General features: G+C 43.8%; 2 protein-coding genes across 5 annotated transcripts in view; one reads left to right on the forward strand and one right to left on the reverse strand.

The window, feature by feature from the left end:
• The window catches only part of ABHD18 (abhydrolase domain containing 18), a 64,022-nt gene extending 47,785 nt beyond the window's left edge, over positions 1-16,237 (reverse strand). Inside the window, exons 1-2 of one of the 3 annotated variants that reach the window (XM_068279945.1) lie at positions 16,131-16,237; positions 5,575-5,681 (exon numbers count right to left, since the gene is read on the reverse strand). In XM_068279945.1, coding sequence (XP_068136046.1) covers positions 5,575-5,666 — 92 coding nt within the window. In that variant the 5' untranslated portion in view covers positions 5,667-5,681; positions 16,131-16,237. Of the gene's footprint in view, positions 1-5,574; positions 5,682-10,416; positions 10,436-10,674; positions 10,772-16,130 lie in introns of those variants that run through there. The other 2 variants (XM_068279956.1, XM_068279964.1) reach the window with 2 other exon arrangements.
• Positions 16,238-16,551: 314 nt separating this feature from the next.
• The window catches only part of MFSD8 (major facilitator superfamily domain containing 8), a 50,745-nt gene continuing 41,049 nt past the window's right edge, over positions 16,552-26,247 (forward strand). Inside the window, exons 1-2 of one of the 2 annotated variants that reach the window (XM_068279986.1) lie at positions 16,552-16,623; positions 19,512-19,641. In XM_068279986.1, coding sequence (XP_068136087.1) covers positions 19,583-19,641 — 59 coding nt within the window. In that variant the 5' untranslated portion in view covers positions 16,552-16,623; positions 19,512-19,582. Of the gene's footprint in view, positions 16,671-19,511; positions 19,642-26,247 lie in introns of both variants that reach the window. The other variant, XM_068279977.1, reaches the window with a different exon arrangement.

The raw sequence follows: 26,247 nt of genomic DNA on the forward strand, positions 1-26,247 counted from the left end.
AAGAATGCGAGCTCGACAATGCCTCAGTTTGATAGGCGTGATGACATCTACCATACCAATGGTGCGCTGGGCACATTGGCACATGAGGCCATTACAACGGGGATTTCTAAATCAATGGGACAAAAGATCGTTCAATCAACAGATCATACTTACACCATTCATGAAGAACAGCCTAACATGGTGGACGTCAATGGACAACCTCAGCAGGTATCATTTAATACAGGACAATGTAATGACCATCATCACCTCGGATGCCAGTCAAAGAGGATGGGGAGCCCACTGCGAAGGCCAGTATGCTCAGGGTCAGTGGACTCACTCAACCTATCGGATACCAGCAAACACCCTAGAGCTGAGAGCAGCATATCATGCACTTATCAGTTTCCAGCACCTAATACAGGGGAAAACGGTACTCATGAAGATGGACAACAGGACCGCAGTGTCCTACATAAGGAGACAGGGCGGCACCAGGAGTATGTCATTGCTGCAAGAAGTAGCAGCAGTCTTCCAGTTCTCAGAGGCGAACCTGTGGAACATCAAAGCTTTATATATACCGGGCAAACAGAACCAAACAGCGGACTATCTGAGCAGACGAAAGTTCAACAACAGCGAATGGAGTTTATCCCAGGAGACATTCCAATGGATCTGCAGCCAGTTTGGTATGCCGGAGGTGGATCTCATGGCTACCCCGGAAAATACGAAGTGCAGGATTTTCTACTCCAGGTTCCAATGCAAGAGTGGATGCGCTGTCCATCCCATGGAACTTTTCAATAGCATATGTTTATCCTCCGATACCTATAATCCGCCCTCTACTTCTCAGGCTTTACCGGGAGAGAGTGACGATTATAGCAGTAATTCCATACTGGCCGAGACGACGGTGGTTCCCCCTCCTGTGGGAATTGAAATTACGGTGTCCAGTTCCTCTCCCACACCACAAACACCTGACGCAGGGGAGGGTACATCATCAGAATCCAGAGAGATTGAGACTCATAGTATGGGTGTTGAGAGGGAGATGCTAAAACAATCCGGGTGTTCGGAGGAGGTGATACAAACGTTATTAAGTGCTAGAAAACCAACTACGAATGCCACATATAGTAGGGTATGGAAAAGATTCCAACTCTTAGCTAATGAGAGAAACTTTGACCCTCTAAGACCGGAACCAAACTCAGTCCTGGATTTCCTACAGAGTGGCCTTTCAAAGGGACTTGGTTACCATACCGTGAAGAGTCACATACTAAAACTGAGACCACCAATAAAGAACGTATTCCCTAAATGGGATTTACCTCTTGTATTGGAGGCACTTACAAAACAACCATTCCACCCAGCACAACAATGCAGCGTGTGGCACCTGACTCTTAAGACGGTTTTCCTAGTGGCGATTTCCTCGGCTAGGAGAGTGTCAGAAATCCAGGCCCTAGGTTCAAAGGAAGCGTACCTCTCCTTTTTCCCAGATAGAGTGGTTTTGAGACCAATACAACAGTTTATCCCAAAGGTGACTTCAACTTTCCACCTCAATCAGGATTGGACTTTACCTTCCTTTACAATTGAGGAATCCAATGGGCCACACCCCTTGGACGTAGTCCAAACACTCAAAACTTACTTAGAAATGACATCGCAATTCAGATCCACAGACAGATTGTGGGTTATACCATCTGGCTACAGAAGGGGTCAGGCGGCCACGGACAGAACCATAGCCTCATGGTTGGTTAAAACTATCCAGACTGCGTATAAAATTCTCAACTTGGATCCACCAGAACAAATCAGAGCTCATTCCACACGTGGGATAGCTAGTTCATGGGCAGCCTATAACAGAGTTCCTGCAGACAAAATATGCCAAGCAGCAAATTGGTCGAACATTCATACATTTATGCGCCACTACAGAGTGGATGTAGCAGCGCAATCCTCACTGATATTTGGGAAAGCTGTATTAACTGCAAATTCCTAAATTAAAGTTGTATATTCTGCAAACGTTGTGCCCTCCCTTCATTCTTCCTAGTTAAATCCCAAGTGTTTGTGACATGGAAGCATAGGGAAAACGGAAAATTGTTACTTCCCTATCGGTAATTTTCCTTTCCCGATGCGTACATGTCACAGCACTGGCCCTACCTTCTAGGTTCGTCTCGGTGAGTTGGAGGCGGACGTAGACTGGGGGGGGGGGGGGGCGTGAACGATTAGAATTTATAATTACAAGGTCCTATGGGGTAGAAGTGGGCAGCACATCTACCCAAGTGTTTGTGACATGTAAGCATCGGGAAAGGAAAATTACCGATAGGTAAGTAACAATTTTCCGTTTTTTTTATCCTGGTGGACTCAAAGCACTTTAGAGCTGCAGCCATTACGGTTTTACATGCTGGCTTGAGCCCGTATTTGAACCCTGGTCAAAGACTCAAATCCAACATCAACAGCAACAGCCTTAACCAGTATGCTATCCAGGTACGAAAAAGGGACTGTTCACAGCTATACCTCAAGATGAGGCAATAGCAGTGATAGAGGACAGGTTATTGGAAACCAACCTCCCCAATAGTTTGGTATATTTTTTGTTGGACAGCCTTGAATTTATTCTTAAATCAAATTATTTCAGATTTCATTAAGAATTTTACATACAGGGCCAGGGGGCAAGCATGGGTTCCCTTGCTGCTCCCTCAATTGCTAACATTTTTGTCGAGTCATTGGCGCGCACCGTGTTTTTGTGTAACCTTAAAAATAAGGCACATGTATTTCAATACTTCCGTTTTGTGGACGATGTGTGACGCCTGTGGAGGGGCCCTGAGGAATTGCTCCTTGAGACGGTAAATGAGGTCAATCAAATCCACCCGACGATTACATTTTCCCTTGATGTATCTAGAGATACCATCAATTTTCTAGGTGTGTCCCTTAAAATTTCAAACGGTCGTTTCGTCATGAAGTTGTTTCGCAAACTGACGGACCGCAATAATTTACTGCGTTCGGAAAGCCATCACCACAGGCACGTCGTGAAAGCCATACCGAGGGGGCAATTCCTCAGGGCAAGGTGAAGGATGAGGATGACTTAAAGGCAGGCCGGGTGTTGACTTCGAAATTTGTACAGAAGGGGTACAGCTTCCAGAAAGTTGAAGCTATTAGCAAAGAAGTTGGGGGAATTGATAGGTCCACTCTATTACATAATGTACAAAAGATCAAAAAGCCCTAAAGGTATACCATTTGTCACCAGTTTAGGCAGAAACAGTGAGTTAATTAAATCCACCACACGCAGGTTTTGGCCATTACTGAGCAATGACAATGAGTTGGGGCCATTGTTCCGTGATGATCCTATATTTTCGATCAGGAGAGGGAAAACCATCTATGACAGGGTGCGACATACTGACACGGCCCCTAGGGATAAGAATGTCAGTACAGGGAAGGCAGGGAAATATCCATGCCTGAACTGTAATGTGTGCAATGCGATCATCAAGGGAGACAAGATTGGGCATCCCCACACAGGCCGTAACATCACGATTAGAGGGAGACACTACTGCTCCACAGCATGGGTCGTATACAGGCGTTCGGAACGTCGCGGTAAACGCTCCCATTCAAGTGAATGGGAGCGTTTACACCGAGCTTTTGCGCGCTGTTACCCGAACGTGGCGTTCGGGTCCCGATTTTCGCGAGCGTTCGGGCTGCCACTGGAAGCGACATGTTGCTTCCAGGGAGCGGCCAACCGTGACGGCTAATGTTCCCCTAGGGGAAGAAAAAAACGCAACCGCATCACGACGCGACCGAAGGCTACTGAAAGCCTGACCGCGCAGCGGCCGCAATGCCCCCAGACGCAACGCCACGCAGACGTCCGTCTGAACCAGCCCTAAGAGGGCCATTACTAAATATGCGCAGGGTGAGCATAAAAAAAAAAAAAAAAATTATGACACCTCTGTAGCCAGGCATTTTTGTGCAGCAGGACACAACGCTGCACAGTTGAGATGGTGTGTATTGGAAGCTGTAAAGTGGTCTAGCTCGGGTAGCAATTTGGAGAAGGTGTTGAAACAAAAGGAGGCACGATATGGATGTGGTTGCCCCTAGAGGCATGAATGAGAGATTGCCTTTCAAATGCTTTCTATAGGGTTATGTTATGTGTACAACAATTTGCATATTTCATGTATTTAAATGCTTGAACGTTGTATAGTAATTGGCATGTATTAATTTTTTTAATCATGTTTTATTGACAGGTGGTTCTGTGGCAGTCTTCGATCGGAAGTGCCAGAAGTACGGTCAGTTATTGATATATTGTTTATTGGTAGCTGAGGAGGAGTGCCATATGACCGCTGTTTTTGTACTATGGACTAAAGGGTTAATCAATTGATGGGCGGAGCAGTTATGGATGTGGTTGCACTCTTGAATGTGTATTTATACTTGATGTTGTACACTTCACTGCTGTTTTACACCTGATGAAGGAGGTTCGTCCTCCGTAAAATGTAGTGTCTCGTTCGCTAATACACAGCAAGTTTATTGCAGCCAGTGGTGTGCCGTCTCTTTTTCCATTTTGATGTTATGCAAGCTGTATGAGCAATCCAGCTGAGGCAAGGCACCGGCAAGTGTTCAGGTAGCTTGATACCTGAGAAGCTGCACACCAGGCATCAATTGTTGTGCACAAATAAGGGACTCTAGGAAAGTTATTTTTACCATTACTACTACACATACAATTATCTCAAAATGTTAAGCTTGTGTTTGCTTTAAAGATGAACTCCAGTGAAAATAATGTAATAAAAAGTGCTTTATTTTTACAAGAATTATGTATAAATGATTTAGTAAGTGTTTGCCCATTGTAAAAGCTTTTAAATCTTTTAAATCCCTGATTTACATTCTGACATTACTTGGTGACATTTTTACTGTTGGCAGGTGATGTAGCTGCTGCATGCTTTTTTGGCAGTTGGAAACAGCTGTAAACAGCTATTTCCCACAATGCAACAGGGTTCACATTGTGGCAGGAAACTGCCAGGAGTACCACAGTCCTCAGATTTTCTTGTGGGAGGGGTTTCACTACAATATCAGTCATACAGCGCCCCCTGATCTGTTTGTAAAAAGGAATAGATTTCTCATGTAAAAGGGGGTATCAGCTACTGATTGGGATAAAGTTCAATTCTTGGTCGGAGTTTCTCTTTAAAGCCCAATTCTGCTACTATATAGGAATCCCTCACAGCAGCCACAATCCCCACCACAGTTCAAACAGCTAATTTGCAAAATGAAAAAAGTCTACATGCCTGTTTACTTACCTGTAAGGCTACAGTCATGACAGCAGCTGCTATTTTCCTGCATCCTGGAATGTCTCCTATCCTGAAAATCTGGGACACCCCCTTCCTATCTCTCTCTGCAGGAGGTATAACAATGCCGGAAAGGGAGCAATGATCACCTATGATTACGTTACCACTGTTTACAACAGAAAAAGCAGGCATTTAATCTTACAGAGGAGTTCTTTCTTTATATTCCTGCACATGCACCTGCTTTATTTCATGTAATTGCTGTCTGTGCTGTAGTAGTATAGGCAGAAATTCTACAGCAAGACCAGCCACTACAGAAGACGATGCAAGCGAGATTACCAATACACCAACACTGTCACTAGAATCATACCGCTTTAAATCCTCAGGTTTCCCCCATCCTTGGATGAACAGCTTTGTCAGAAGCAATCGTCTGTACAGCACATCAAGTTTACTCATGCCCATTTGGGTAAGTCACATCTGGAAACAGAAGACAAACGTTTATTGTTGATATGCAGTGATATCATCTTTCATGGTACAACCAAGGTTCCACTGTACTGTACATAAAATGCAAAGATCTGTACTGCTCATAACACACTGTAAAATTAGCTGCATTTACTTGCTTTTTAACCACTTCACCACTGAGGGGTTTTACCCCCTGACCACCAGAGCAATTTTCACCTTTCAGTGCTCCTTCCACTCATTCGTCTATAACTTTATTATTATTTCTCGCAATGAAAATTAATTATTTTTCAGTTTTCGGCCATTATAGTTTTTAAATAATGAATGCTACTGTAATTAAACATTATAAAATGTATTTGCCCTTTTGTCCCGGTTATAAAACCGTTTAAATTATGCCCCTATCACAATGTTTGGCGCCAATATTTTATTTGGAAATAAGGTGCATTTTTTTCAGTTTTGCGTCCATCCCTAATTACAAGCCCATAGTTTATAAAGTAACAGTGTTGTACCCTCCTGACATAAATATTTAAAAAGTTCAGTCCCTAAGGTAACTATTTATGTTTTTTTTTTTTTTTTATTGTACATTTTAAAAAAAAAAATGTAATTCCAAAAAAAAAAAAAATGGGAGTGTGGGAGGTAATGAGTTAATTTTTTGTGTAAAAGTAATTTATTTGTATGGGAAAAATGTTTAGGGTGTAGTTTTACTATTTGTCCACAAGATGGCCACAGTAACTTTTTATTTTAATGCGACCTCCAAGCGTCCTTCCGGAAGCTTGGAGGAAGTACTTGGAGGCTGGGTAAGTGTGTGTTTTTCACAATGATCGCGCCGCCCATCGGAGAGCAGCGGATCATTACGGGGCTTAGATCAACGAACGGGAATGGATTTTCCCGTTCATTGATCTCCGGGCGAGCGGGCGGCAGCGTGTTTACTAGCGGCGGCGGGGTGTTTACGAGCGGGAGCGCGGACAGCAGCGGGAACGCGGAAAGTACGGATTTCTCCGTCCCTGGGGGTTAAAGGATGGAAAAAGGGACCGAGAAATTCGTACGCGTGGGGGTAAAGTGGTTAAAGTAATCCCAAACTCTTGACTGCTATGCTCTACATATCAAAAAACAAACCAACAATAAAACATTACGCTAATGCACATTGAAATCACCCCTTATTGGTCAGAGCAGCATGAAGTATGGTCTCTGTGTCATCATGGCAAATGCCAGCTTGACCTTTGCAGATCCTAAAGGTGGCCACACACCATACAATTTTTTAAATTTCTTTTCAATTCAAGGATCACAATCAATTTTTCTGATTGATAATTACATTTGAAAAATCCGACAAATGTACCACGTGTTGAATTTTTACCCTACTAGGAAAACAAATGATTGGAAACTGAGAAAATTGCATGGGTCTGTACATCAAGTAATTGAAAATCTAACACACACACACACACACACACACACACACACGCACGCACGCACGCACGCACGCACGCACGCACGCACGCACACACACTTTTGATAAACATTGATCAGAAAAATCAAGCACTCCTGATCTTTTATCGCATACAAACAGGAAAATCAATCAGATTTCTTGAACGAATTAAGAGTTTTTTAGGACAACCGATTGTTATTATCGAATTGGTGTAAAATCTGATCTTTTAAATTATATGGTATGTAGCCACCTTAACTGTCTAACTGTACCCTAGATCAATCAGCTGTTACAATCAGTGCACATTTTATGTGATGTATGCAGTTATGGGCTAGTTCCAAGCTGCAGAAATTTGCATACAGTTAGCTTACTATTTGCATCAAGTCAAAATAATGTGTAGATCATCCCCCACCTCTACTTGTTACTAGGCAGGGAGGGGGCAGAGAGCAGCTTTAGCACAGACTTCTAACAGAAGAGAGGAAATCCTGAGAGTGAGACATGACCTACATCTCGGAGCTTGTTCACAGGTATACACCAGGTCGCCCCCTCTGATCCTCCAACGACCTTCGCCTCACCACCCCACGCATTTCACACTCCCATGCCCGCCTGCAGGATTTCTCAAGAGCTGCCCCCACCCTCTGGAACGCCCTTCCACCACCCATCAGACTTGCTCCCTCTTTCAACTCATTCAGGCAAGCCCTCAAAACCCACCTCTTTATGATGGCCTACCCACCTCCTACCACACAGTAACTCTCTACTGAATATTTAACAGCCCCACCTAGTGTTTCCACCCCACCCTTTAGATTGTAGGCCTCTGGCAGGGTCCTCCATTCCCCAGTGTAATCTACAGTATCATATGCTCGTGTCCTGTGACAACCTGTACTTGTATTACTGGGCCTACCTAACCAGCCCACATTGCATGATCATGTATTTTGTACAATTTGCATGTATAACTTTGTTCTATGTTGTAAAACCTTGTTATGTCTGTCATCCTTGTATCATTGTATATATTTATTGTCCAGCGCTGCGTAATATGTTGGCACTTTATAAATTCAATAAATAATAATAATAATAATAATGACAGAATCAAACTAAACATAGGTCTGCAGTCCTGGCTAAACTGAGAACATAGAAATATTTATTTTTAATAAAAGACAACCAAAGTTCAGTCAAGTTAATAGGGTTGCAAACAGTCTGCTGTTAAAGAGGAACTTTAACCAAGTATTGAACTTCATTCCAATCAGTAGCGGATACCCCCTTTCCCACCAGAAACTAACACTAACTAAATAATCTACTTACGCTTCTTCACACTATCAAAGGTATTTGCGTTTTGAAAAACATGATTCGTTACCATGCGTTCTTTGTTTGCGTGTGGTGTGCGGATGTGATTATGTGTTGTAACGATTGTGGAACTTTCTCCGTGATCAGCGCACAACGCGTGCGCTGATACGGCGGAAATCCTCCACAAGCGTATAATTGCAGGAACCCAGCAAAAGGTACTACGCACCCGTAGAGGGAAATTCCTGTCGGCAGATGGCGCTGAGGAGTGCAGAGGAACCAATCCTCTGTACCTCCACAAATGCCAGACAGGAATTGTACGAAGCGCAGAACGCAATCGCAAGGGAAGCGATTGCGAATGAGAACGAGCAAAGGGACAGGTTGTATGTGTGTGCGCCAATCTAGTCGCCACCCCGCGACAGCGCACACACACACAACAGCAGATACGAAACAGAAACGCAACCGCAAGAAAGGCGATTGCCAAAAGTGACACAAGGCAGGTCAGAACAGAATACGAGGATAGCAAAGGCACAGCAAATCATACAATGAGGAGATACGGAAAACAACAAATGCTAACTGAACGCGAACACCGCACTCATTCGCAACAGTGCACGCGTTCATGCGCGGTCTCCACGTGATAAGCACAATAGAGACAAGCACGCCTAACTAACCATCGACAGACAAACTTGTAACAGAGGACGCGAGCGCTTGCTTAACGGTTACCTCACCGAGCCTCCAGCAAGCGTTCGTAGCAGACAAGACAGACACACAAAAACAGGGACAAGCGAGAGATAGGATCCACAGCACTAGCGAAAGTGGCTAGCGCGATCCAGGAAGACAGAACAGAAGGATCCACAGCACTAGCGCTAGGCAAGTGCGATCCAGGCAGACAGAATAGCAGAACAGAAGGATCCACAGCACTAGTGAAAGTGGCTAGCGCGATCCAGGTACAGAGTAGCAGAACAGAAGGATCCACAGCACTAGCAGAAAGTGGCTAGCGCAATCCAAGGAGACAGAACAGAAGGATCCACAGCGCTAGCGCAAGATGCTAGTGCGAATCAAGTGAGACAGATCAGAAGAGATAGCTGGTAGCAACCGCTGCACCAGCTATACTCCAAGAACAGAGATCAGAACCATTTCCTGTCGACCACCGCTGGGACAGGACAATCGCAACAGAACAAACAAACAGATAAGCAATCCTAACTGCACTAAGGAAACCTGCCTAGTGCAGTTTTCCAGGAATTACTCTAAGCTGATCTTCAAACAGAGAGTAAGGCTGACACTCCTCCAGGAGTGTTTCACAGGAAGGAATCCTTATGACCAGCCAAGCATTGTGGGAAACACATAGTACTTATAGTACACGCCTCCAATGAATGTGGCCAGGCAATTTGCATGACAACGTATGCAAATTCCTCAGCAAGCACAAGCTGCAAAACTGACAGAAGCTCTCCTTTCCAGAGTCCTGCAGCATGCAAACCTAAACAATGGTCAAAAAGCTGCCTGCCTGCACAGGCAGCTGAGCAAATCATTACATGTGTGTTTTCATTCAACATTTGCTGTTTGAATTAATTAATGCAGTTGCGTTTGGACTAGGCAACTTGTTTATGCAAGTGCGTCCATTTACTATTGCAGAATCACCAAAATATAGTTCCTTCTCAAAGTACAACACAACGCATACACATCATTTCATATTATAATCAATTGCATTTTTGCACAGGTTATCCAGAAACTCACAGTACACAATGTATTAGGATAATGCGATCCGTTACAACCAAAAATGTGAGCTTGCCCATACAATTGTATGTGTTCACATGTAGTTAAGTATTGCACAACACACAGTGTGAAAGCACCCCAATATAAGCTACGACAGAAAGTACATGTCGTTGCGCATTACAATATGCATGCAATCTGCAAAATGGTCCACAAGAGGTGCAATGTAAACAGGCCCTTACTGTATGCTGCCATGTGAGGGCAAGGAGCCCATATCCCCACTAGCCTTCAACAAGACAAATGACTACAATATTTACTTCCTGGTTAGCTGCTAGTGTAACTTACCCTGACAATAAAGCAGACCACAAGCTTGCCTTCTATGTTTGTCTGTGTAATAAGATTAATGTTTACACAACTCTGTCAAGGGGTTTCAGGATTTTCTACTACTAACAGTTACACTAATACCTAGGAAAAATACTGACCTTCACACTTCACCCACATTACTATCTCCTCCCACCAAAGAGCCCTTTCCTGATAATTCCCTGTGCAGTCTAAGCCAGTTTAAAAGGCATGTTATCAGGGCTCTGTACTATATGAACATACCTGAGTCTCTGCCGTGAAGTGGTTATGTACCAGCACATGGGAGACATGGAGCACTTGTCCTTGGCCAGTGAGATACAAGGATATGGCAACGGAGTGCAGGGCAAGCAAATACTGACATATCCTGCATACAACCATAAAACTTGCTGCACAACACATGCCACAACCCTCAAACAATTGTTACATAATTATCAAAGGGGATGGTCTAACATCCAGTGCACACAGATAATTGACTAAATGTAAAATAGTCTGCACATGCATAGTATCTTTCCATTTCAAGGGAGTGTCAACCACCTTATTTACACCACAGAGACACTGGGAATTTTTTCTCCAATATACGATAGATAAAGAAAACATTTTTATTTCTTTTTACAAAAGTAATTAAAGTGAGCTTGAACTCTTACACAAGAAAGGAGGAAAACACAGAGCAATGCATCCAGTATGTATTTAGAGTTAGCCTGTCTAATTCCCACTCATCTGTGATTTATCACAGTGTAATTTGATCTCTCAGCTGCTTCAGTGGGCTGCCTCTGCAGAGCAGCTAATTTGTAAACACAGCATGTTAAAGCAGACCTGAGCTCAGAACTTTCTCTCTGCTCTAAAAATAAGCAACAGCATCATAACCTATAAAGAAAAACATTTCTTTGTGACAGCTGATACAAATCCTGCAACAAATCTGCATTGTGTCTGCTCCCTGCTTCTATGGAAGCAGACATAGGGTTAACATCCATTGTTTACAAATTAGCTGCCTGGCAGAGGAAATTCCTGAGATGAAACAGCTGAGAGGTCAAATTACACTTATGTTTAGTCACAGATGAAGGGGCATTAGACAGCTAAACTCTAAACACATACAGGGTGCATTTCTTTATGTTTTCATTCTGTCTTGTGCTAGCGTTCAGGTCCACTTTAACCCTATGTCTACTTCCATTAAAGCAGGAAGTAGACACACAGCATTGATTGCAGGATTTGCATCAGCTGTTACAAAGAAATGTTTTTCTTTTAATGTTATTATGCTGTTGCTTATCTTTTAAATCACTTTAAATCGTGTCACAACAATATGAACTTTTAGTTGCGTACGGAACACAATTTAAAATCAATTTCGTTTTTGGACTTAGTCATCACTAAAAGAAACGGGAAATTAATCACAAAATAATTTTAAAGAAAGGGACACGAATTGTTCCATGCCTTTAAGCAGCAACTACCATGCAAAATGGCCAAGGGGGGTGCCCCAGGGAAAGATGATCTGCATGAGATGGAATTGCAATAGGATGGAGAATTATACAGCCCAGGACCATATCATGGTACAAATTTGAAGAAAAAGGCTGTGAAGAACCTGGGTTGCAAAGATGTATGTTGGAAGTAGGTAGAATGAATCACAAGGATCTTTTGTAGGATAGCAAAAAGGAAGTGGTACTTTCTTGAACTGAATTTTATCAAGTTTCAAGTTACTGTATGCAGGGCCGGCTCTAGACTTTTTGCTGCCTGAGGCAAACTTGTGTGGATGCGTTTCCCCCTTCCCTCCCTAAATGTATGCACCCAGAATATCACATATGCGGACCGGCCCTGACTGTATGCACCCAGAATATCACATATGCGGACCGAGCCTGACTGTATGCACCCAGAATATCACATATGCGGACCGGGCCTGACTGTATGCACCCAGAATATCATATATGCGGACCGGGCCTGACTGTATGCACCCAGAATATCACATATGCGGACCGGGCCTGACTGTATGCACCCAGAATATCATATATGCGGACCGGGCCTGACTGTATGCACCCAGAATATAATATATGCGGACCGGGCCTGACTGTATGCACCCAGAATATCACATATGCGGACCGGGCCTGACTGTATGCACCCAGAATATAATATATGCGGACCGGGCCTGACTGTATGCACCCAGAACATCATATATGCGGACCGGGCCTGACTGTATGCACCCAGAATATCATATATGCGGACCGGGCCTGACTGTATGCACCCAGAATATCATATATGCGGACCGGGCCTCACTGTATGAACCCAGAATATCATATATGCGGACCGGGCCTGACTGTATGCACCCAGAATATCATATATGCGGACCGGGCCTGACTGTATGCACCCAGAATATCATATATGCGGACCGGGCCTGACTGTATGCACCCAGAATATCATATACGCGGACCGGGCCTGACTGTATGCACCCAGAATATCATATATGCGGACCGGGCCTGACTGTATGAACCCAGAATATCATATATGCGGACCGGGCCTGACTGTATGAACCCAGAATATCATATATGCGGACCGGGCCTGACTGTATGCACCCAGAATATCACATATGCGGACCGGGCCTGACTGTATGCACGCAGAATATCACATATGCGGACCGGGCCTGACTGTATGCACCCAGAATATCATATATGCGGACCGGGCCTGACTGTATGCACCCAGAATATCACATATGCGGACCGGGCCTGACTGTATGCACCCAGAATATCACATATGCGGACCGGGCCTGACTGTATGCACCCAGAATATCATATATGCGGACCGGGCCTGACTGTATGCACCCAGAATATCACATATGCGGACCGGCCCTGACTGTATGCAGCCAGAATATCATATATGCGGACCGGGCCTGACTGTATGCACCCAGAATATCATATATGCTGACCCAGCCTGACTGTATGCACCCAGAATATCATATATGCGGACCGGGCCTGACTGTATGCACCCAGAATATCACATATGCGGACCGGCCCTGACTGTATGCAGCCAGAATATCATATATGCGGACCGGGCCTGACTGTATGCACCCAGAATATCATATATGCGGACCGGGTCTTACTCTTTGCACCCAGAATATCATATATGCGGACCCGGCCTGACTGTATGCACCCAGAATACCATATATGTGGACCGGGCTTGACTGTATGCACCCAGAACATCATATATGCGGACCGGCCCTGACTGTATGCACCCAGAATATCATATATGCGGACCGGGCCTGACTGTATGCACCCAGAACATCATATATGCGGACCGGCCCTGACTGTATGCACCCAGAATATCATATATGCGGACCGGGCCTGACTGTATGCACCCAGAACATCATATATGCGGACCCGGCCTGACTGTATGCACCCAGAATACCATATATGTGGACCGGGCCTGACTGTATGCACCCAGAACATCATATATGCGGACCGGCCCTGACTGTATGCACCCAGAATATCATATATGCGGACCGGGCCTGACTGTATGCACCCAGAACATCATATATGCGGACCGGCCCTGACTGTATGCACCCAGAATATCATATATGCGGACCGGGCCTGACTGTATGCACCCAGAATATCATATATGCGGACCGGGCCTGACTGTATGCACCCAGAATATCATATATGCGGACCGGGCCTGACTGTATGCACCCAGAATATCATATATGCGGACCGGGCCTGACTGTATGCACCCAGAACATCACATATGCGGACCGGGCCTGACTGTATGCACCCAGAATATCATATATGCGGACCGGGCCTGACTGTATGCACCCAGAATATCATATATGCGGACCGGGCCTGACTGTATGCACCCAGAACATCATATATGCGGACCGGCCCTGACTGTATGCACCCAGAATATCATATATGCGGACCGGGCCTGACTGTATGCACCCAGAATATCATATATGCGGACCGGGCCTGACTGTATGCACCCAGAATATCATATATGCGGACCGGGCCTGACTGTATGCACCCAGAATATCATATATGCGGACCGGGCCTGACTGTATGCACCCAGAACATCATATATGCGGACCGGCCCTGACTGTATGCACCCAGAATATCATATATGCGGACCGGGCCTGACTGTATGCACCCAGAACATCACATATGCGGACCGGGCCTGACTGTATGCACCCAGAATATCATATATGCGGACCCGGCCTGACTGTATGCACCCAGAATATCACATATGCAGACCGGGCCTGACTGTATGCACCCAGAATATCATATATGCGGACCGGGCCTGACTGTATGCACCCAGAATATCATATATGCGGACCGGGCCTGACTGTATGCACTCAGAAGATCATATATGCGGACCGGGCCTGACTCTATGCACCCAGAATATCACATATGCGGACCGGGCCTGACTGTATGCACCCAGAACATCATATATGCGGACCGGCCCTGACTGTATGCACCCAGAATATCATATATAAACGTTTTTGCATGTAAGAAATAGCTTTATACTGTTCTGATCACCTTCTGGGTGCTAGTCTAGTTTAGGGGACCCAGCAGGAAACCTCATAGGGAAATTCCGTTAATGTGATTAGGTAGACGGTACTTTCTCAAACTGCTAGGTTTCAGATAGGTCGTAGTAAACTATGTCCACATTTACTATTCGGCCAATCACATGTTTTGTGCTGTAGAGGGTGCTGTGAATGGAGAACTGTTCCTTATGAGTTTCCTGATGAGGCACCTAGACTAGCACCCAGTTCTGTATTATTCCTGAAAAAGAAACTAAGGCCCAGTTCACATTAGCACTAAAAAAACAGTCCGATCCCGGAGATGGATCCATTGTTATGGATCAGTTCACATTCATCCATTCTAACGGACCAGTTCCGCAATATCTGCTAAATGGACCACAACTTTCCCACTGCAGCAATTTTTGTGGACCACTGAGCCCAGCGGAACGGAAACAGAAGCGGAAGCACTGCATAGAGGGCAATGAGAACATTCCTTGAAGAAACGGACCGTTCTAAGGTGCAAAATCCACTTTGGGGGTGGGAGTCTGGGGGAATGTGGGGAAACGGAATGGAAGTAGCTAGACAGCAATGGAGTGAAAATGGATCCGATCCACCGGTGATCAGATCCATTTTCACGGATCCGTTTGCCACTTAATTGTAAGCGTGAACTATGTCTTTAAAGTTGGAAATTGCATATACAAAATACTAATCAACATTGAGAAACATAATAGTAATAGTAACATTTCAGTATTACTATGTAAACTGAAATTCAGTCTGAATGTATGTTCACTGAAAAGACTGTAGTCACCAAACTGACTGTGGAGACAATCACATCACAGCTGTCAGAACAAATTGTGATTCTGTGACCCCAAGGACAGCAACAGCTGGGCCAAGAAACACCAGCAGGCTTGCCAAGGCAAGGGGCATTGGAGTGACCTGATGCAAAAGGGAAACTAATGCCATATCATGGATCCCCCACTGCTCGCTCCAAGCATCTGCTGCTGCTGCTGCTGCTGCTGCTGCTGCTGCTGCACTCTCTAACATATTTTGCTCCAACTGTCCCAGCACTGGTTTTAAGAAACCCATAAAAAGTTATCTTTTATGTAGCATTAAAATGTCCCTTTACACAGAAACCAACATAAAGCTAGATCATCTTAGAGACAATCAGCGTGCCCCCTCCCACCAGCCCATGTGCCCCACTCTCGCTACTCACGGGGTATCAAGACAGGGCGGACATGAGCCGCTGTGCCAACAGGAGGCGCCTCTAGCCTCAGCCTGGCAAACTTGTTTGTATGGAAGCTACCCCCCAATCGCGTGAATGGGTGGGTGGAGCCATGACGATTCCTTATGCCCTTTAGTCCACTAAGGATCAGGAAGACCACAACAAAATGGCTGAACAGCGGACTACTTTTTTGTATTCATTTCTGACGGAAGTAAAGCTCAGGCCAGGGATTCTTGTGCAGAGACATCAATAAATAGCTTTTCTAAATATAGTCATAAATGTAAGCGTTTATTGTATTGTATTGTACTACATTAAAAGTTTACAGAACAGTTTGTGTTGGAGTAAATGGTTTGCCCACAAGAAAAATGGCGCCAGTGGATGGAGGAGAGAAAACTATCACGTGATTGTACTCCAGTGTGTCAAAGAGCTGCTCTGCTTTACTTTTCTTGCTGTTATGGAATGTAATGCTGGTGGAACACGCGAGGTAACTTGTTCCTGTTGCGCTTGCTGATACTTTGATCCATAGATGGTGTAAGTATAGAGAAGATCATCTGGTGTTTTTGAACTCTTTCCGAGCTGTATTCTCAGCACACTTTACTATACTATTTCATATTTTATGAAAAGTGTTTCTCACTTTCAGAGTAGCACTGGAAATGTTTGTATCTAGCGACTGTCATTGAGATGTATTTCTGCACAGTAATGCTTACTTTATGCTGGCCATACATGATACAATCTGATTGCACAATCACAATCATTGCACAAAAGGTGGCCATACACTTATAGATTTGCAGCAGATTCAACCATCAGATAGATTTCTGTCAAATGCCTGTCAAGTCGAATCTGACAGGAATCTATCTGATGTGTGCCACACACTGGAAACAGATTTCAGAATTAAATCTATTGGAAATCGATCTAAATGCATTATTGGATCATTAGATCCAATGCAACTATATGGGCCATCAATCTGCTGCCAGCAGTAGATCGACCTAGATTTTCCATCCTGTCAGATCGATCAAATTGGCTGCAAATCGATCGATTTGGAAATTTGAAAGAATCGATTCCATAGAATCGATCCATCGATCGATGGCTGAAATCGACCAGTGTATGGGCCCCTTAAAGAGGAACTTTAGTGAAAAGGGGAAAAATCAATACATTGCAAAGTGAGAAGTTAAAAAAAATAGAAGAGAGATCAAGAAATGCTTGATATTCACCATGTAATTTGTTCATATTGTTTGATCCTCAATCAGCTTCTACATAATCATCTTTACTACTGGCAGATGTGAAAAACAGACAGCAACAACTGTCATCATCTCTAACCACACCACCTAACAATGCAATACACTAGATAGAAGGTTGTTGTTTTTTATAGATATACATAATGGTGCCCATACATGGTACAATTTTTTTCATCCAATCTTACCATTTCTATGTAATATAAGGGAACTGCCTAAATTATCCTTTCAGAACATTCACTTTAATTTACCCTTATACTACATAGAAATGGTAAGATTGGATGAAAATATTGTATCATGTATGGGCACCATAAGGGAGATATTGGTTGCTTGGCAGTTGGAAACAGGTGTTATTTCCCACAGTGTGATGTCAGTACCTAGGTTCGGACATTACACTATAGGAGGGGTTTCACCACAATATATGCAATACAGACTTCCCGATGATCTGTTCGACAAAAGGTAAAGATTTCTCATGGGAAAGGGGGTATCAGCTACAGATTGGGATGAAGCTCAATCCTTGGTTCCATTTCCTCTTAAAAGACTCTGAAGTCTCCCTAAAATGAGGTTTTTATTTTAAAAACCTCATTACCATTATTGTTCCTCTTAAACCGATGCAGAACCGCGGCTGAAAACCCCCTCAATAATCCCAAACTCACGGGGTACAATCGTGGGATCCTTCCACATAGAGGCAGCGCAGCTCTGCCTATATGCGTGTCAGTCAGCCCAGATCGCTGCCTCTGCCCCGCCCCTCTGTCTTCCTTCACTGAGAGGGGGGGGGAGAGGCGGAGATACGCGCTGATTGACACGCATAGAGGAGGCAGCAAAATCCACGACCAAGAAAGTCGTGGGTTTTGACTGCCGTGTACCCCCTTGAGTTTGGGGTGATCGAGGGGGTTTTCAGCCGTGGTTCTGCGGTGTTTTAAGAGAGACAATAATGTTAATGAGGTTTTTAAAATATAAACCTAATTTTAGGGAGACTTCAGAGTCTCCACTAACGATACAGTCTTGATTGTACAATCTTACTAAACTTATGTTGTTGAGGGGTGAACTGAGTGAGTACACTTTTAAAGGATACTTTAGGAACTTCCTCATATTGCATAAAATTGTACAGTGAAGATGGTATTATTAGCAGGCACCTGTACTAACATGTATGTATTTTAGATATGTATTTTTTTTTATAGTTTAATGTAGGTGAGTTTGAAGGATTAGGTATGTAATTTACATTCTCCAGATGGAAAGAACTTTTGGTAAATTAGATCCTATGTTTAACAGTGAGTCACCATTGGGTTCTAATGTGACGTTATTTCAAATTAGATTTTGGGAAAGTGGTTGGAAAAAAAAAAAGAAAGAGTGACAGGTTTCTTTGTTATATTGTTGCCTAATACAGCTGTTTTGTGTCCCTTGGCTTCCTGTGGTGGCTGACAAGACAAAGAGCAAATGCTAATGCAAATACACAGTTACTGAAATGCTTCCCACATATATGATTTGCTTCTTTCAGCACTTCATGGACATTGGTCAGCAGCCACAGCCTGTTTATTTGCACGTTTACCAGAAAGCCTTGTCTGAATTTTTATACTTTGATTGCTATTCTATATACATATCTAGTTTGCGGGTCTGCTTTCATTGGGCAGAGTTGTCACACAGTATATATATATCTGGTAAAAGGATTCTACCCATTGCAGTAATTCTTTTTTTTAATTGGGCGTTTCCCCAGGTTTCAGGCACATCGACAGCCCACCCAACTGCTGGTATACCTCAGTGTCTACCTGCATGCCTCTTCCTCCACCCACAGCTCTGCAATTCTACCAAGCAGTGTGCTATAACAATAATAATTTCAACATTTGTTATTGCTTTTCTCCTGTCGGACTCAAAGCGCTGGAGTGCTACAGCCACTAGGGGCATGCTCAGTAGGCAGTAGTAATGTTAGGGTCGTCTGTCTCGCAAATTGATTGTTTTAGATGACAGACTAATATCACCACAAATAAGACAGGACAGATGAGCATAATGGCAGCCAAAGTAGTCATGGAAGATAATTTTGCTCAACGGGTATCAAAGGCTGTATGTGCTTATAAAGCGAGTATGTGCTGCTTGTGTGTGTGCTACTTCTCTTGTTAGCTGACTAACTTTATCCCTTCCTTAGCCATCAAGATAGCTGCCACACTCACCCTCAGCAGGGCTTGCTGTGAATATATCTGAATATTGTCCGACATCATGGCTTCATTGAACGAAGATGATGAGATCACTCCGCTTCTTAGATCATCAGACACTGGGTAAGATGCCACACAACACTGCAAAGCACAGGACAAATATATTTAGGGGGGGAGGGGGGGCGGCGGCAGGGTAGCCTCAATCAGGTAGCCTCAATTACCCCGTTGCTCTTGTGGCCAGAGATCTTATATTTTCACTTTCAATGATTCCTGGGGTCACGGCGCTGCAAGCTCTGGTCTGTGTATCTCATCTCATCACAGTGCAGGGAGGCGGGGTAGAGGCAGAGCTGCCAAATCAGAGCTGGGGAGGGGGCATTAGGAAAGCCCCGAGTGGGCGTTTTGAAGGAGTGCCTCTCCTGCAAGGGACGCCCCTTCCCCTCGAGATTGTTGACAAGCTGCAGGTTGGCAATTTCAGGGGGTCACAGCGTGGTGCAGGGAGGAGCAGAGAGCGGCGCATAGGGGACACAGGTATGTCATGTACCAGGGAACATGCCTCTATGTTCCATCTGCCACCCCTGCGCCGCCTCTGGTACACTTTAACATTAACACAAAATTTACTGAGTATCATGAAGTATATTTCCCCACTCGTCAGGCCACAATTTCCCCACTCTTCAGCCTTTTGGCATGCTTTTTTTTTCCCGCAATAAAACAATGCGAAAATGTACATCCAAATGTGAATTTTAATTTGCAAAACGGGACCCTGCCTTCTTTTTTTTTTTTTCTTTTTTTTTTTTTTTTTTTAAACTCAGTACACATACCCAGCTTCATGAGTAGTCAGTTACATGGGGCATTAGCAGTTTCTTTTCTTGCCATACCCCTAAACTGAAATGTGTAATCATCATAGTTTAAATATCATGAGTTGGTAAGCTTTAAGTAGGTATCACTGTATTCCTCTTCATCACTGCGCCCTTATTTCTCCCGACTACCTGACTGTTGCTGGGACAATTATCTAGTTATCTTACTCATACAACAATCCTATACATGGGCCCCATCCACCGCCTGCAAATACTCCTCTCATCTCTCCATCTTCTCCCTTAAAGGGTATCTGTACCTTGCGACTAACATACGCATCTCAGACTTACCATTCACAGTCACTCAGACATCCATTCTCTCCCCGGGGTCCCCCGTCCCACCCCAACATCAACCATTACCGCCCACTTCCAACCCCAACAACCCTCTCTGATGACTCCGAATTCTCAGCTCATTCCCTCCCCAGGGTAAACCTAACCAAGATTAGCCACAAGACTTCTCCATATTTCTTCTACCTTATTCGTGGTTCCCAGCTCCATGTTCTTACACAGATCATCCATCTTGGCAAACCATTCTCCTATATCTAGCCCAGACGGATTTTTCCAGTTGTTAGCGATAATACTTTTGGCAATAATCGTGCCATATTCTTTAATCAGTGAGCATCCCGGGCTTTCTTTTTTAACTGTATAACTGAGGATTGCTTCCTTCGGGGTAAGTTCAAATTTTCCTTTTAGCAATCTCCTGGCCAGAAGGATGAAATCATCCCAAAATTTTCTGACTATCGGGCACTGCCACCACATATGTAAGGTATCTCCGTCCCCCTGTCCACACCTCCAACACATCACCTTGCGGTTTGCAAACTTACCAACACGGGATGGTGTCATGTACCATCTACCAATTGTTTTAAATTGGGTCAATTGTAATCTTGGATCTTTGATTTTAAAAGTATTTACCCATATTTGTGGCCATAACCCTTCCAGACTGGACCCCAGGTCACTTTCCCATTTTCTGCAATATGCCGGGAGGTCCTGGTCATATTCTGCTGCGCAGATGTCTGCGTATAAACTGGAAATGGATTTATTCACTTTTTTTCCCAGATAAAAGTGTCTCTCGAAATTATTCAGCTCCCTCTTCTGAACCACCCTCGAGGCAAACTTACAGAAGAAACTATGTATCTGGGAGCGACCCCAAAAACCAATCTGGTCACTACACTCAAGAATCGATCTAATTCCGAGCGTGGGGTTTCCCCCAATATCTACAGCACGTGTTTCACGACTTATATTATGTTTACCAAACCAAGCTGGGTCAAGACCTGGGGGGAAGTCTGGATTATCTCGTAGGGTTATCAAGGGGGAAAACCCCGTTTTTTTTTGCCATTTTTCAATTATCCAGAGTACTGATTTCAGGGTTGGTTTAATCAACGGATGGGAAGATGTGTTATAAACTTTATTGATATTTTTAGTGATCCAAGTAAAGACTAGATCAAAATCTGCTTCTTCTTCCTCCAACCGTGGCCATATCTTATTCTCTGTACCAGTGGTGGTCTCCCTTTTCCATTCTAGAAATCTTGTCAGATGTACACTCTTATGATAGTTATATAAATTTGGAGCGGCAAGTCCGCCCTGGTCTTTTCTTTTCATGACTAATTTATAATTTATTCTGTGTTTAGCATTGTTCCAGATAAAATTCTGGAATATCTTGTGCCAATTCTGGAACCATATATTAGGGATGGCTATTGGTAGACTCTGCAACAAAAAGATGAGTTTAGGGAGGATCAACATTTTAATAATGTTAATCCTACCAATTAAGTTGAAACACGGACGGTCCCAAGATCTCAGCTTCTTTTTACATTCACCCACTATTTTCAAAAAGTTATTTTTAAAAATCGAATCAAGATTGCTGGTAAGATTGATACCTAAATATTTAATTGCATGATTATTACCTTTAAACTCACTATTCTGTTTTATCTCTTCCATGAGTTCTGCCGAACAGCCTATATTTAGAATCTCTGTTTTTTCTTTATTAAGTTTAAAATTTGAGTATTTTGCAAAAAAATTAAATTTATCTCGACAATTTATTGTTGAATTAAGTGGATCTGTCAGAGTTAGGAGTAAATCGTCGGCATAGGCCAGGATCTTCATCTCGCCTTGTCTAGTTTTTATACCTCTGATTTCCTCATCTTGTTGAATAGCTTGAATAATTGTTTCAATGCCAAGATTAAATAGAATGGGGGACAAGGGACATCCTTGCCTAACCCCGTTTGAGATAGGAAAAGTGTGATCAAGCTGATTATTTACCTTGACACTTGAACTTTGGTTTTTATAAAGTTTCTTCAAGTTCCCAATAAATATTGGGCCTAGTCCAAATTCTACCAGCACTGCAAAGATAAAGCCTCTCGATATACGGTCAAATGCTTTTTCAGCGTCCACTGCAATCATCACTGCAGCCTCCCCTCTATTTCTGCCCCTGGAGACGTGAGGATGTGAGGACCTGCTGACCTGGCTCCCCGTTCATGACGCATTTCCGCCCTCTTCCGCCTCCACTTCCGCCCTCCTCGGGCAGCTCAGGCTGGCGTGGATAGGAGACATGGCAGGCGTGCTCTGGCGGCGGTTTTGATCGCACACACACCCGCTCACACCCGCTCACACCCGCTCACACCCGCTCACTTGTCGCTGTTCGGGTGCAGCCTGCAGCCTGCCCTCACCCCAGCACAGCTGTGCCGAAGTCTATCCTCCTGTCGCCTTCTTGCCATCGCTGCGGACCGGGGACTCGTTGACTTCTGGGGTCTGGATCCGGATCCGGACCTGGCTTCTTCTACCTACCTACAGAGTTCCTGCCTTGCCCCCACTATGGAGGCCCCGCTATAAATGCCCACTGCCCGTGCATGCAGTGGGCCAGGTATTGCTGTATCTGTGGTAGTTACGGTGGGAGAGTTCGGATTGGGAGGGATGACTTCTTGTGTCTGAGGAGGCCCGTCGGGTACGCTGGTACGCTGGTACACTGACACTTGATGTTGTTGGGTGCAGCTGGGTGTATCTGCAGCCTGCAGCCTGCAGCCTACAGCTGGTATTGTCTACGGCCGTGGCTTTGGTGATCCTCTTTTAGCCTGTTTCTTCAGCCCACCTCTGTAGTCTCGGAGCAGTTGAGCAGCTGCATTCCTGGATTCCTGGATTGCCCTGGATGCATGGATATCCTTAGTTGTTCTCTAAAGTTCCATATGTCCCCTGTGTTCTCTTGTGCTCTCTTGTCTTGACTGCTGTTTTAGGTTCTCCTGAGCCTGAGCCGTGTGTGCTCTATGCCCTGTACCTGCTTTATGCCTGCTCTGTGCCGGTACCCTGTACCTTGTGCACTGTACTCTGTGCTCTATTAGGCCCTGTCAAGCCCTGTTAAGCTGTTCACTACGTTACACAACTACCGCATAAACATAAGCCTCTGTTTCATCTACTTAAACTGAACCCCCAGAAAGGAGAGTTAATGAGTGCTGAAGAGAGTTAAACATAAGGAGGGCTACAAGAAAAAATTAAGCACAACCCTTAACTAAGAGGCTCTGTACTGGACTGTACTGTACTATCTGTACTATCTATTGCTGTATACTGCTATACTGCTACACTGCTACACTGCTACATTTCCGGATTGCTGGATAGTGGATGGTGCTGGATAGTGTTTGTATAGTGCTGGTTAAGATCATATGACTGTACTCCAGCAATGGCTACAGGTACTAGGAAAAATAAGGGAAATCAACCTGAAAAGGGCCTACAAAGCTTTGGCTTTGGCACAGGGGGAGCAGGTCAAGGGGATGATCCCTTAAGTCATCCCTCAACACCAAATAGAAAAGCAGAGGGTATGTTTTCCCCCCACGGCTCAGTTACTCCTCAAGATATTAATAAACACATCAAAAAAATCACAGAATTCTGTGATGTGGTCCAAAAATCAGTTAGAGAAACTCAAGGGCGGGAAAAAAATACAAAAAATACTAAAGAGGTACAACATGTTATTCCCCAAGAATTACAACAAGTAACCACACTGGCAACAGAGAATGAAGCCAATCAGGAGGTCTGTGAGAACAGCTACCCAGAGGGACCGACATCAGATATAAACATAAGGGACTTAATGGAGGAATTCGCTGCAAAAATAAAAGTGACTATGGTCGAGACAGTGCAAGCTACTATTAAAGAAGCAGTGAGTAATGAATTCAAAATTATCAAAGAAGAGTTACACCAGCTTATGGATAAAGTTGATAGACTGGAAAAAAATATGGAGGAAGTGACTAATACCACTAATAAACAATCAAACGATTTAGCAACACATAAAAAGATGATTAAAGAAATTACATTAAAAATAGATGACCTTGAAAACCGAAGTCGTAGAAATAATATAAAAATTAGGGGTATTCCCGCCAGTATTCCGGCCAAAGAACTACCATCACTAGCTCAAGAACTTTTTAAAGATCTGCTATATAAAGACGCCGAAAATAAAATTGTGATTGATAGAATCCATAGGATTGGCAGAGCAAGATCACATAAAGAAGGGAAAAGCACTGATATCCTTTGTAGGATTCACTTCTTCCATGAAAAGGAAGGAATCCTAGGTAAAGCGCGATCTCTGGGTAATATTGAGTTTAAGGGTTGGAAAATTGAACTTTTTCCGGACCTTTCAAAACGAACTATCGATCGAAGAAGACAATTAAAACCGTTACTGGAGGAGATTAAAAAAAAAGGAGGGCAATATAAGTGGGGCTTCCCCTTTTCTTTAAGAGCAACTATTGATGGGAAAACATATAATCTGACAGATGGAGAACCACTGATAAATATCCAAAAAGCTCTAAAACTGCCCACAATACACATTCCAGGCTGGGAAGATACTGAAACCTGTTTCATAAGCGGAGGTGTAGCAAAGGTGTAGGGATAGTTTGTCCCTGATGCACTAGTATGGTCTCTGATAGAGGGGGGGGGGGAGTATGCGTCAGATTGGGTTGCAGGGGCTCTACTCCTGTTTTTTTTCTTTGCTAATTGACAGGTGTAGAGGAGTCCGACACAAAATAGTCAACAAGGTTGACAGAGCGGACTAGGTCGCGAAAGAAACAAAAAAAGAAAAAAAAGAGAGAATTGGTTGTTTGGTTGTGTGGGATGCTTATTTTAGGTACGATTGAAATGGGAGTATGGTGTGTGGATTGTGTATTTCTTGCCCGGGAGTCCCTCCCCCAGCCTACATCTCCTCCCGCGCACCCTTTTGACTTATCCTCTTTTAGACGCAAGACTCCTTTTTTATCTACTGCTCTTAAAAAAATACAAATAAATAAAGATGTGTGAACTAAAAATCCTTTCTATGAATGTAAAAGGAGCCAACTCAGGCTGTAAGAGAGGAAGAATTATTGATTTGTTGTTAAAAAATAAAATTGATATTGCATTTATTCAAGAAACACACTTTCAATTAGGGAAGGCTCCAACAATCTTTGATAAAAGATATAAAGAGTGGATCAATAATCCCAACCGTCTGAAGAAAACATGTGGTGTTTCAATTATTATAAGAACTGGTCTTGACTTTTCTGTGGATAGAATATATAAGGATGATGATGCCAGGGAACTTATTGTATTGGGGAGGGTAAATGGAGACTCAGTAACGCTTGCTAATATATATGCCCCGAATAAAGGCCAATGTGCCGCCGTGGTCAATTTTATCAATAAAGTTAAAAGTAAAGCGAAAGGGATGATAATTTTGGGAGGTGATTTTAATCTACCATTAAACCCGGAACAGGATACCTCTAAGGGCAGGTCATATTTGTCTAGAGATGAAATCGCTGAAGTTCAAAAAGCAATTGGTAATAATAGATTGGTCGATATCTGGAGAATTAAAAACCTTAATGAAAGAGACTTCACATACTTTTCACATGTTCATCATAACTACTCAAGAATCGATTAT

The sequence above is a fragment of the Hyperolius riggenbachi genome, chromosome 1 (genome assembly GCF_040937935.1).
Source record: "Hyperolius riggenbachi isolate aHypRig1 chromosome 1, aHypRig1.pri, whole genome shotgun sequence".
Taxonomy (NCBI): domain Eukaryota; kingdom Metazoa; phylum Chordata; class Amphibia; order Anura; family Hyperoliidae; genus Hyperolius; species Hyperolius riggenbachi.